This window comes from Cebidichthys violaceus, unplaced genomic scaffold, assembly GCF_023349555.1.
Source record: "Cebidichthys violaceus isolate CVI_PGR_0920_01 unplaced genomic scaffold, fCebVio1.0.p SCAF_23, whole genome shotgun sequence".
NCBI lineage: Eukaryota > Metazoa > Chordata > Actinopteri > Perciformes > Stichaeidae > Cebidichthys > Cebidichthys violaceus.
Genome location: NW_027176406.1, coordinates 3,617,794 through 3,631,348, shown reverse-complemented (window position 1 = coordinate 3,631,348; position 13,555 = coordinate 3,617,794). Strand labels below are relative to the sequence as shown.

Genomic DNA, 13,555 nt, shown 5'->3' with positions numbered 1-13,555 from the left:
CAAGGCGTAATGACTAACAGCTGGGGTGGCTGACTATTTTCAAACCCAAATGGGAATGGAGATGTACAGACGGTGTGTTATTATCTCCTCTCTGCTCGTGAAGTGAGCCTCGGTACCTGACCACCCACTCACCATCAGTGAGTCACTTACACTTTTCTCTACCCGTCGGCCCCGCTCAGCCATCTTATAGGATTATGTGACTCATTGGTGCGCCACTTAAAAGCCCCTATGGCGATAGAGGGCACACTGCATTTTAGGAGTTACTCCGGCAACAGTAAAAGTCTTACCGTGCCCTTAGAGGAGGCGCACTCTGTTAAAGGATGAATAAAGGTGGTGGAGTTGGATCAGCGGATGTCCATGAAAGGAAATGTTTGAGAGGACATTCTTTGCACAATCCTGTTGTCACTATTATTCAATTGGTATAAACTGTTAATGACACTTTCTCCAAATGCAACTGCTGATCTAAATATACATCATAAGGGGTTTAGATGAAAAGACTCATGCTGTGTGTTACCTAACCGGAGAATACCTGCCGGACATGGTCACTGGTGATCAAGTTCACTGCCAGTGAATACAATGAAACCTACTGCAAGGCTCTCTCAGGTCAAAACACCATTTCAACAGATTAAAGAAACAGGAAGCAGTCTTAAAAAATAAATAAAAGAGGACTTAAAACTTTCCTGGACAAATGAAAAGTTTTGAAAAGCAAAGTCAGCAGCTGACCGCTCAGTGTCATGTGGAGTCAGCAGACGTTTAGTTACAGGCATTACGCCAGGATTTTCGTGACCAAATTTTTTTTGTTGTAAAATAACAGCACTCAAGCAAATTAAGTGTGCAATTGTCAGCTGGAATTCAAGCTTTTCAGCAAAGCTTAGTGCTTCGCTTACTGTCAGGAACATGTTGCGCACAATCCTTATTTTTCTACATTTCATGCTTAATTACCTTTCTTAACTGTTCATAGAAAACTCACAGAAATAAAAGAGGCACAGATGTGTGATAATCATGGCTACTTGTTTTTACTTCTCAAAGTTAGCAGTCAGTTAAATGTACATTATCAAAAAAGGCCCAACTTTTTCACTTCTCCTCAATCTCCAGATAACATACAAAAAATGACAAACCAGGACATTATAAAGCTGCACATTTTGTACCAGATACAATAATAAAATACGCAATGCTACATTAAGTGGTTAAAAATACAAAGGGGGAAAAAGTATATTGATTTTTTTTAAAACATCTTTAAAGAATATACAATGTTATTTTTTCTTAACTAGCCAAGAATTTTAGTAGAAAGTGCATTCTATAAAACAAAGAACGGAGGAGGAGAATCATTTGACAAAACAGGACATGGTGAAGAGAAACCCCACGAACAAACACAAAAGAATGAGCTTCAGCCATTGCTTGGAGGGTTAGTGTAAAGTCACCAAAGCAGGAGGAACGTCGCTTTCACTTTGAGGGGAGGTCCACATTGGAGCAAAAGTGTTTTTCTTTGAAAGAAAAAAACTAAATTGAATAGGAACTTAAATGTATGCGCATAGTAAAAGACATGTCCTTCGTACGCTATGGTCCCTTCCACACTAACCGCCTCCACCCGGGGTTCTCCTCCTTTCCTTGCCTAAAAACATCCACTCAAAATAATCACCTCCACCCTTTCTCATGCAGCCACAACTGCACTCTGTTCCACAATGCATTGTCAGTCCCTCCCTTCCCTGTGCCTCACCCACGCAGCAGTAAAGTGCAGAGAATACACACAAACGAAAAGCTTAAAAAACAAACAAAAAAAAACAAGACAAAAGATCCATACTGCAAAAATGCTGAAGCACAGCAGTGAACCCGAGGGGACAGATGATAAGCAAATAATACAGCCGTATTAAGACCCATAGAAATGGCAGGATAATTGCAGGTCTCAAATCAAAATGGGACATCCTAAACTACTGAGCTTAACCATTTCAGACCGAATACAGTTAGAGTGGTAGAAAGAGGATCATGTTAAATTTACTGCTATTGTCCATCTCAGGTATCCCCAAATATACACACACACACACACACACACACACACACATACATATATATTGGGGCACACTGTGAAAAAGCAGCTTTTGGTAGAAGAGCACTGGGGACAACCAGACAGACTGGTAGAGAAAATGCATGCACACATACACTCGCTCCCAAACACACACACACACACACACACACACACACACACACACACACACACACACACACACACACACACACACACACACACACACACACAAAGCTCAATGTTGCTCCCACACGCACACACACATCTGATAGCTGTCAGACTGGGTGAACCAACCACGCAACTCAAATTCATGACAAATACTTGCCAACCGTTTATGCTTATTTTAAACAAATAACATTCACACCATCGGCTATTACATTAATAAATGTAATTTCTGATGCTGACTTTATCACATGTATGCTTATCTATACAAGAATTCCAAATATTAGAAGTTGTATGACCACTGCCTTTTATCCTGACATTTCCTATCATGTGCTAACAACAGTATATCTACATTAGCTTTAAACTGAGCAAATTATCAGAGAATATATATATATAAAAAACAAACATAAATGAGTCATCAGCCATCATTCTGCGAAGGCAACATTCAACAGGTTTAGACACGCGTTTGCCTGTGTGGGTTAATCAGTATGAAGTCGAAAAGCAAACCTTTACATTACAACAACTCCCCACACCAAACTGTGGAATATAGGCTGAGAGGAATATGCATAATTGCCTGTTAAGAACTGTGATGAAAAAGGTCCCAGGTGTGTATACTGTGTGTGTGTCAAATGACCTTTCACATGGTAACCCGTATCATTTCGACAGCAGCGAAGGGAAGTGGGGTAAATCCTGATGGGGCCATGTGTCTGGCCCCTCACAGTGGCAGTATTTGACAGTCATCCGTTATCTAAAAGCATCCGTTGACCAACAGTTCTGAGGTCGCACTGAACACGGAAAGTAAATCAGTGACCGTGTGGTTCGTCTTTTAAGTGTGTGTGCTTCAGTAAGTGTGAGGGTGCATGTCCTGCATAATTTGAGTTTCTTGATTACAACATATTCAGTCAAACCTCACATCCACTGCAGAAATGCCAGGCTGACACAATACATTGTTATTTTGTAATATTGAACTTCTGAAAATCAAATGGAAAAAGCTAAAATTAAGAAACACTGTATGCACTGGAATGGAAAGCACCGTTTAACCATAGTGTGAATCTCAGACTTTGTCTAGAGTCAGCTAACCATTTACAAAACCTGTATTCCAATGTCCCCTACAAAAACCCCCCCCCCCTTTCTTACTTTAGCCTATGGCACTACTGCTGTTTTCCCTCTACAGAAAGCCTCAACCTTGGCCTAAAAATTTGGGTAGAACCAGTTACAACATTCATCAAATATTGCTTTGGGGCGAGGCTCTACAGGTCAACTAGTAGGACAGGTTGAGTATTGCTATGGGGAGGAAGTGCACAAAGATCAATGTGCCACCATAAGGAGGAACATTAAATGACACTGATCCTTGATGGTGCTCAGGAAATACATACGTCGGCCTCCCATCAGCAGCTTTTAAAGAAAAGGAGACACTTTACACCCATTAATGTACAAACAGAGAACTCGCACGGAAATCCTTTTGTGTAGATTTCCTAAGAAAATGTTCAAGAATGTATTTTTTAGAGGTTGTAAAATCTTTGTCATTTAAGTAGGGGTCTTACTTAAATAATGTGTGCACTGAGGGTGTGTACGTCTGTTTTACATACACATGTGTGTATGTATAGCTTTACTTATTAAAATCAGTTTGAGAGTAGCCCCCTTGTGATCAGGGGCCCTGCAACTGAGAGACTGAGGCAGGACTATGAGAAGATGAGGAACAAGGCGCGGTTTGGTGTGGGCCTGCAGAGCTGGGGCCCAGTTCAGTGGTGCTGTGGGGCTCCGGGGCCCTTGTCGGAGGGAGCCATGTGGTGCAGGTAGCTGCTGTCTTCGTGCCCACAGTGGTTTAAGGGCTCGCTCTTGAATAGGGCCGGGGGTGGGGGTAGATGGGAGACTGGGGGCACTGCCAGGTGGTGGTGGGGGTGAGGCGGGGCATGTTGGGGTGTGTTTGAGAGGTGTTGCTGGGTTGTCGAGGGGTGGGGATGATGGTGAGAGGGGTTTGAATGGAGCTGTACGTGGGAGAACGTGTGTCCCACAGGGCCTCGTGGAGGCATGGGCCCTCCTGTTGGGTTGAGGCCCATGGGTGCCGAGGTGGAGGCCGCGGTGGCAGCTGAGGGACTGGGACCAGAGATGGAGGAAGAGGATGAGAAGGTGTTGGCAAAGATGCGGACAGGCACGGGTGGGCCGCTGGTCTGCAGGACCACGGGGCTGGTGACCCGGAAACACTTCTCTTTGTGTGCTTTGAGCATGTTGGAGAAACGGAAACGCTGGCCGCACACCTCGCACGGGTAGGGCTTCTCCCCCGTGTGAGTGCGGCGGTGGCGCTTCATGTTGGGCCGGCTGGTGAAGCTCTTCCCGCAGATCTCACAAATGAAAGGCTTCTCTCCTGTACAAGTTCAGAAAATAAAAAGATGTGTGAGGAAGACAGAGACTGTATCAGTGGAGCTAAAAAGAGAGAATAATATGATGCATCAGAGTCAAATGAGATGGTTACAAGATTATTAATCAACCGATTAAAGCGCCACAAAACAACTTTCACCATTTCGCTCTACAAAGAGCGACACTTCTTTTAAAAACGCTAATACGTTGGCATCTTGAATTGAGGGTCTTTGCCGTCAACCCACCCACTCCGAAGGAAGCTATTACAATTCACACTTTGAGGAGAGGAGATGTGAAAAATGAACAGCAGCAGCTTCGTTGGAACGCTGCTCTCATTAACCTCCCTCCATGGAGGTACTGAATGTGCCTGCTACCACCCACACAGCCATCTATTACCAGGCCGCTGAAGGGCTCTCTAAATGCCTTACACTGGCACGTTATGCATGAAGCTCCTCCAAACCAACTGAATATGAAGAGGTGACAGCTAATGTGCTAGTCTTCTGTAACTGTTACCTTAAACTCACAAGACATCGTGAAAGATCTGTGTGCAGCGAACCAAACTTTTGGGAGTGTTTGTTCAACATGTGTGCCGCCTATTACAGGGCAGGACTGGGTGTGCCTCCTCCTGCAGGAGCTTAAATTGGTCGGTAGCGGGAAGGGAGGAGAGAGGGTAGCGTAATTACACATCACAAATAGAACCGTGAGGGCCAACGGAGAGCAGAGCGTCCACCCACGTCAGGCTGAAAAACGGTGAAAGACGAACAGGCTGCACTGCTCAGTTTGTTCTTGGAAATAGCAAATACAGCAGGGAGAGAAAACCAGAGGGATGTAATACAGCGCGTGTCTGGGTAGTCATTATAAGCCCCGATATATATGCAAGGCTCTTCTTTGATGTAGAACATCCCTCTCATTACAAAAACTGGGCGAAGTCTCCACTATAATGTTCATCTTGGGAACATCCCATGCGGTTCTTTTTTTAGAGAGTGTATGGTGACTGGCCGCAGACTGACTGTTGTTTGGCAAAGTTTTCATCTCAAAGCATTCAGAATTTCAGGTATTGACGTTAAGATTTGCGAATACAAACATAAATGTGTAACCGGAGTCAAATTCCATGTATGTGTACGCATACATGGCCAATAAAGCTGATTCTGATAACATAAACATATATCTACGACCTTTTTCAGTAAAACAGTTAGAGGGACTTGATTCAGGACATAAATAAAAAAGTCCTTTAAGCACCTTTTGAATTCTTATTCACATGTAGCTGAAGATGGATGTGATAAAAATAAAACTACTTTGCATGAAACGTAATTTTTTAGCATACACTGGCACAACAGCAGAGTCATCTTGTTGTTCCGTGTTATTTAGTGTTGCACAACTGTGACATTCAAATCCTTCAGATTGGAGAGGAGAGTGTGCAGAGATGGAGCAGAAAAGATGCCAGAAAGGTGACACAGCCGTCCCCAACGTATTAAGGCTCAGCTGAGTGCTTTCTGGTTATTTTTCCGTTTGAGCCAGTATATAATTCAAACAGGGGGCTTTCAGTGTTTCAGTTTTTTTTTTTTTTTTTTTTAAAGACTGGAAAGTTGGCTGCATAACTAAGCGTTTATAACATTACAAGAAAGTCCGTTTCCAAGTCTGTATATCTGTGCAGTGCTCGTGAGTGTACTGGAGACTCCACCCCGATAGCTGCTGGGCCATTGGAAACTCAAATCTGGAGAACAGGAGTGTCTTGTACAGGCATGTACAAAAGCCAAGGAACTAAATCTTGTTTTAAAACTAGAAGTATGTTCCTGCAGTCACAAAGCTGGTTACTTTTCTTCCTACGAGACGTTCCAACATTTCTCACCTGTGTGTGTTTTCATGTGCTCATCAAAATACTGTTTCATGTTGAAGTCTTTGCCACACCATTGGCACATGAACTGCTTATGTCCGATGTGGATGCTCATGTGGGAGCGCAGCTGATACTTGTATTGGAACCTCTCGTCACAGTTCTACAGCAGAGACGACAGAAGGCATTCAGATAACACACCAAGTCGACATGCACTCAAAAAACACTCAAACAAAACTCTGAATCAGGGGAAAGATCTTTCACATACTCCTCTTTCTACACTTTCTAACTTGTTGAAAATAACCTAAAGTGTTTCCTTTGACAAGTTTAAAACAATCATGAAGGGTGCCATATCAATTTTCAATAATATGCTTTGAGTATTAAAAATGATGTTAAAAGCTATGCATTTCAAACCTGTTTTAATGTAATTATTTTGCATATGAGGGACAATAAATCAGGTTTCTCCAGATATCTAGCTGTGTTAACAAGATTTCTCTAAATCTCTTAATCTGATAAAGGGAGAAGATTTTTCTTCTTTTTTTTGTATGAATACATGACATTTAAGAAATTAGGTTAGTGCAGCAAGCCAACAAACACCAGATTATTTGGGCGCATGTAACCACGCTGTATATTTGCATTATGAGGCTTTCTTGGTCAGGTCTTTTCCAAAAGTAAAATATTTATAATCTCAATGGCACCACCCGGCTAAATAAATAAATGTCTGTGGGGATAAAAAACTAGCCGTTTCCATTTGGCACAACAGAGTTAGATCACCGAGGAGAATGGCCTATACATTACATACATCTTTAATTACATATGTCCTCAATAAGCATGTTAAAGTGTAGGATGACTTTAAACATTTAATTAGAGCAGCTCCACCCATACACATATGTTCCCTGTGTGCCGTCCATTCATGTGGTTGGACATTAAAAGGCCTCGGGTGGGAGTAGACCATCCCATCTGTCAACTTCCTCCCGAGTGAGGACCGGGATAACACAATAAACTCTGACTAACTCCATTGAGCAGAAATAAGCTTGGAAATCTTGACCCACAATGTGACAAAATGCCTCCATAGAGATGTTGATTAAAGCCCCAGAACACTTAACATTTACTTTTACACTTATTTTAGGTTCCAGTTAATGGGTGAACACTATCTGAATACCATCTGAATATAACGGACTATTTTGGGTAGTCACAAACCAAATGGCACAGATGAGAGAACATAACAAATACGCCCCAATCGTCTTCGGTACACCTGCATCCAGTGCCATTCACTTGTGACTGTGTGCACTCAGAACAACTCAAGGATAGACTGTACTTTACTTTTAAAAGGCATTGTCACAAACGTGTCAGTGATCACGTTGAAGGGTAATTTGCATACAGCACAGCAAACACTGTTTGAGAGCTGGGTGATAAAACCCATTTTATCAATGAATTTGAAATCATGGTTTAGGACGATGCTTAAAAATGAAAATAGAGTTTTGCTGTTACTTGACCAATTACGGTACGGACCTTTTTACACAAGGCATCTTTTATTCATTTTTGGTGAATATTAATAATTTATCTGTCTTTTGTAGGCCTAGTTTGTTTTTAAGACAAAAAGAACAAAAAAAGACAAAAATCATAAATCGGGTGTAATGTAAATAAAAGCAGAGGATTTTATTTGCCAGCCCTACACTGTTATAGCCGTCTTGCCTTCCTTCCTTTTAGTCCTCAGGTGAGGAGGTCCTGTGTTGACTAAATCTAATCACAAGTGGTGACTTTAGATGCAGGTGAGACACATTATGATTCAGTCGTGAACTGAAACTGGATCCAAATTTGACAGAATATGTCTGAACAGGGCCACGATGTGCATCTTACCTCACAACGGAAAGGTTTCTCTCCAGAATGCTGGAGAGAGTGAACTTTTAAAGACATGCTGCGTTTAAACGACTTCCCACACGTCTCACAGGTAAATGGCATGTCCTTTGTGTGCGCTGGGTTTGGGGAAAAAATGGATGAAAGAGAAAGAGAGAGAGAGAGAGAGAGAGAGAGAGAGAGAGAGAGAGAGAGACACACACACACACAATATTGAGACAACTGCATTCACCTGATCAGATGATATGTCAAAGTTTCAACAAAGACAGCCATGTATGAATAAAAAAAGACTGCTCCTTTATTTTATTTAATCAAAGACAAATTATCTGATTATTCAAAAGAAATTCCACATAAACACCACAAAAGAAAATATGGTAGGCATAAAAATCACAAAATACACCATCATTATGAAATATTGATATGTTGTTGTTGAGTCGTATAAAACCAGAGTATCATCCCAAATATTAAATATTACAGGGATGCAGCACAATAGGAACTTTGGAAAAAAGACCCCCACTTACCAACCATGTGCTTGCGGACGTGAGCCATAGTGTAGAACTTCTTCTCACAGATTTCACATGAGAACTTCTTTTCTGCATAGCCGTGCACAATCTTAATGTGCTCATGCAGTGACCACAGCTTCTTAAAAGACTTGTTGCAGGAGACGCACTAAAGGACACACATAAAAAAAACAAAAAACATTAAGATTATTGTTGCTGATAAATATCATGAGCACCAAAACCTGATGGCCATCAAATGGTTCTCATTTGCACAAACTGTTTCCTTATACTCTGGCTCCCTCTGCTGGGGACAAACCACAAGAGATCTCCGGAAGACGATCAATCCACAATTTAGATGCCATTGGGTAAGAAAAACAAAACAGGAATATGTGGATTTTATTAATGCTAATTTACCTTGTTGGTGCGATTCCAGATTTAAATTTAAAATACTTATACGATATTCAGAAGAGGCACCTTTGTCAGCAATTAGATTTATCTCTGTGTGGGGTTTGTATCAACTTTGCACATTTGCTAATTCTTCTCTGAATCAACTGGATTCAATAATGGACTGACTTTTAAAATACAGAGCGCCAACATTGGTTCTGTGTTTTGGGGCTTTTGTCTTATAAAATAAATCCAGTTGTAAATGGAAGTTTCTTGCAAGAGAAGCATCCCCCAGTATTAGGATGCCACCAACATATAAAAAACGCCAAAACCCATGCACTCAGGATGGCCAGAGGGCGTAATTTTGGTCCATCATATCAAAGAGACTTCCACTGTGTTCTAGTATCTCTCACATGCCTTCTGGCTTGCTAAACTCATCATGTGAGTCTTTTTTTCAAACAGTCTCTTTCTCTTTTCCAGTAGAATAGAACTGGTGAGGCACCACCAGGAGCTCTGCACCGTCTCCCTGAAAATCTGTTGGAAGCCTCACTTGTACGTGTAACATACAGACCATCGGGGGGGGGGGGGGGGGGCATAACGGCTTTAGAAAATCTTACAAACCTTACTGGAACCAAGATTTGCAGACTTTATGGGACAATCTAAGAACAGCTGAATAATCATTTCTAAGATGTTGTTTTACTTTACTGTACTCAGTAAAATGATTTGCATTTATGTTGATTTATTTTGGCTGAATGGAAAAACCTGAGTTGTGCATCAGGAAAAGAACCATTTCTTTTTTTTCTTTTTGCAGATTTTATCTTCCAGGCCTGGGAGAGAAAGCAGAATGTTTGGTTTAAAATCGAGCATCATTTTGTAATTGAATGAACATTAATGAAATGCGTGTCCACTGCAGCTGTATTTTTGGTGTCTTGAGGGTTGGTCACGTTATATGCATGACACAAAAAAAAGATATCTATTTATCCATCTATTACTGACAGGAGTGAATATTGAGAGTTGCCTTCTGGACAGGAAAAATGCATTAACAGGTTCTGCAATAATAAATGTGAAAAATGAAATGCTCCATTAAGCTAAACTAATTATTAGAGAGGTTGACATGGTTTCAACTGGTTTGACCCGCTGGGGAAAGATGAAAATCAAGTCAAACAAAACAAGGGGCTAAATTAAGATATTCAAAAAACAGCTGCAAGACCCTTGGGTATTAATACCCTGAATCACCATTTCAGTTTTAGAGAACTGATACCAAACTGAACCCACTGACGCCAACAACAATCAATATTGTGAGATGACAATATATATTTAAATGTTTTCCTACATGTTAGCAGTTAGAGAAGGTCTTCAGTCTGCTTTCATCTTTCAGTCCATTAAAATTGTTTTCAGTTTACTGGATTACATATTACAAAAAAATTACCAGAAAACATTAATAAAACAATATTAGGGAGTATTTTGGTTTCCCAGAACAGTTACTTTACCTCACACTTACACCACAGTCTCATTAAAACTGGTTTTATGAACCTAGTACAACAGGGGATACAACAGTTTCATGTTTCAAATGTTTACTGTATTCATTGGGGGAAAATGATATGCTTGAATATCAGGTTTAATATCAAAGCACCCAAAATAAATCTATAAATCTGACAGTAAGTTGTTCTGGGCTACTGCTAAATGTATCCAGGTGTATAAAGATGTTATCAAAGAGTATGGTGAACACCTGGAAATGCACTTCTTCTATCATTCAGAATACAATGTGTAACGACAGTGATACGATATGAGACAGGAGCGGTCTGCTTTACCTGGATGTTCTTCTCACAGTCCGTCTGTTGGTGTAAGGCCAGCTCACTCTCCAGGACAAACTTTTTGCCACACTTGTCGCAAATCTGCATTCGCCTGTGAGTGACGTTCATGTGCTTCTCCAGGTACCAGCGTGTGTTGAACACTCGGGGGCACTTTTCACACGCCAGCATCTCCTTCTCCTCCGCCTCCGCTTTCCCTCCAGTCGCCATGGACCCGGCGGACGACGGGGCCGACCGGGCCGACCTGCGCTTGCTCTTCGGAGGCTCCATGCGCTTCCGTCGGCCCCTGGTGGTCATCCCTGCGGCGGCTGTGCTCAGAGCCGTTCTGAGGCTTTTCCTCCGTGGCTGGCTAGTAGCTGCTGTGCTACTGGCGCCGCGACGAGCCCTCTTTGACCTCGTCCTTCGACTCTCAATCTCCTCTTCATCTTCCTCCTCTTCGTCGAGGCTGTCCTCCTCCTCCTCCTCCTCTTCCTCCTCTTCATCATCGTCGTCGCTGCCAGCTCTTTCAGAGTCATCTGCTGTGGTTGCAGTTTTGCTGTCCCCCTTGGATACATGAAGTGTCTGGTTGTTCAGGTTGACCTCGACAATGATCTGCTCACGCTTGAAGTCCTCCTCCTCCTCCTCCTCCTCCTCCTCCCCATCTTCATCCTCTTCTTCCTCATCGTCGTCATCATCTTCAGTGTCATCAGAGGTGCCGTCGTTGGCGGCCTGGGACCCATGCGTCCCCACCTCCTGCTCTACTCCTCCCTCTCGGAAGTACTGCTGTTGAGTGGACATCTGACCAACGTTCTGCTCTCCCATGGATGTCTTGGCTGCCATTTTATTGTCCACCAACACAGAATAGGGCTTACCACCAACTTCCCTCTTGTACAGCTTGCCTGCCAGGTCCAGATCTGGGTTCGGGGAGTGAAAATAGGACTGGGACACCGGAGCCCTGCGTCCTTCCTCCTGGGACATCCCGCCAAGGCTAGGGACAGAAACCTCTTCCCTCAGGCTCTTGCAGGATTTCATGAAGAGAGAATCGAGGGATGGAGTTGGTGGGGGGGGGGGGGGGGGGGGGGGGGGGGGGGAAAGAGTAACTGCTATGGTGCCAAGGTAGACTAGCCTACTCTACGAGGAGGGGCAGGGGATGCCACACCAATCCCCCACCCTCCTTCTACTGAAGAGACAGGAAGGAGGGGATGAGGCGAATGATATTCAACCCGATTCAAAAAGAGCATCCATGCTGTCCAAGGTAGGAAATGCAGTCGGAAAGACATAAAATCCGTTCCAGGTTTTGCTCCATACGCTTAAAAATCAAACTTCAAAATCAAAGGCTCAGTGTCTTTGATGCTGAACATTTGGAGTTCTTTTCAAGTCTGTATGTGAGGTGTAGGCAGATCCCAGATTCAGTTTATCTGAAGGCTGCTGCCCTGCAGAACGCCAGGCATGGAACTGCTGTACGGACCTCTGTGTATTGCTTGAAAATCCATTTACAGTGCATTACCTATGAGACAAGACAGAAGAAACAGATTAGATAACAGATTAGAAAAGGTGCACTTCCACTCTCTCGTGTCACTACAGAGTCTGAACTGAAACTGCAGCCATATTGTCAAGTTTTCAACACTGAGCAGTTCATTTGCCCACAAATGTTTCAGTTCTGTGCGTAGGAGTCAAAACCACAGCCTTCACAAATAAATGTGAGTGACTTCAAGTTCAAAAGCTGTGTATTCACACCTTTGTAAACTGGCTTATTCAGTCGGATTCTATCTCTAATGGCTACAACACATTGAGTTTTGCACTGACAAAGATTTTCTATATACGTATTGCATTCACTTATTACTGTAAACACCGTTTTGTTAAGATTCTATGATGCCTTGATACACTGCTGCTCGTTTTGAAACGGTGCCTGTGAGGTGTCCTTGAGCGCTTTGAAAGATGCCTATAAATAAAATGCATGATAATCATTTTAATTTTTTGTAAATATTTCTAGGTCACAACTGAAACGCCTCACTATAAAATAAACTGCAGAGATGGTTTGCTTTCTGGAGTGACACGCCATAAGACATCTGTTAATTTAAGAGCACATTCATGAGAAGAAGATGGAAACTATCGTCTTAAAGATTGTCGGATAACATTTTACATGAGGTTGGGAGCACAAAAACATTGTAACAGTGATAGCTCAAAATAAATTGCAATGGGCTTATGACGACATCGATGCAATCATTGTACATTGCCTACAACCTGAATCTTAAACAATAAATTGCTAAATTCAAAAACTCAATCGTAGTGATCCTTTCATATCTTTCCAGTGTCACATTTGGCACAATTAACAAAAATGATCTGAAACACCAACTCAATGGCAATTCCACTGATTAAACCGAAGATTGTCTTTTTTTTTTTTTTTTAAAGCAACAGACACCAAATGGCAAAACCTCCCATTGACTGTTAGACAGCATTGTGTAACCACAGCTCAGGAGCTTGTAACACAGACACAACCACAGGAAACCGTATTTCAACTTTTCAATGAAGCCTGAGCAACGCACAGTTATTGTCATGTTTCTGCAAGTTAACAATGAAAAAAAAACAGTATTAAAACAAATAAATCTTGCTTTTATGGCATTTTTATATTCTTTACTTTTGCATACAT

At 42.2% G+C, this 13,555-nt stretch overlaps 1 protein-coding gene across 1 annotated transcript; it reads right to left on the bottom strand.

Moving 5' to 3' along the window:
- Positions 1 to 997: 997 nt before the first annotated feature.
- Positions 998 to 11,959, bottom strand: znf652 (zinc finger protein 652). Its single transcript, XM_068718805.1, has 5 exons — positions 10,927 to 11,959; positions 8,753 to 8,900; positions 8,235 to 8,350; positions 6,393 to 6,537; positions 998 to 4,550 (listed from the first exon to the last, which is right to left on the bottom strand). The coding sequence occupies exons 1-5, from the start codon at positions 11,935 to 11,937 to the stop codon at positions 3,928 to 3,930; spliced, it is 2,043 nt and encodes a 680-aa protein (XP_068574906.1). The 5' UTR covers positions 11,938 to 11,959; the 3' UTR covers positions 998 to 3,927.
- Between the last annotated feature and the right edge of the window lie 1,596 nt (positions 11,960 to 13,555).

Coding starts and splice junctions, on each gene's coding strand:
- znf652 (XM_068718805.1), bottom strand. CDS start 11,937: ATGAAATCCTGCAAGAGCCTGAGGGAAGAGGTTTCTGTCCCTAGCCTT. Junction 8,351..8,752: donor CGTCCGCAAGCACATGGTTG/GTAAGTGGGGGT, acceptor CCCCAAACCCAG/CGCACACAAAGGACATGCCA. Junction 4,551..6,392: donor GCACATGAAAACACACACAG/GTGAGAAATGTT, acceptor GAACTTGTACAG/GAGAGAAGCCTTTCATTTGT.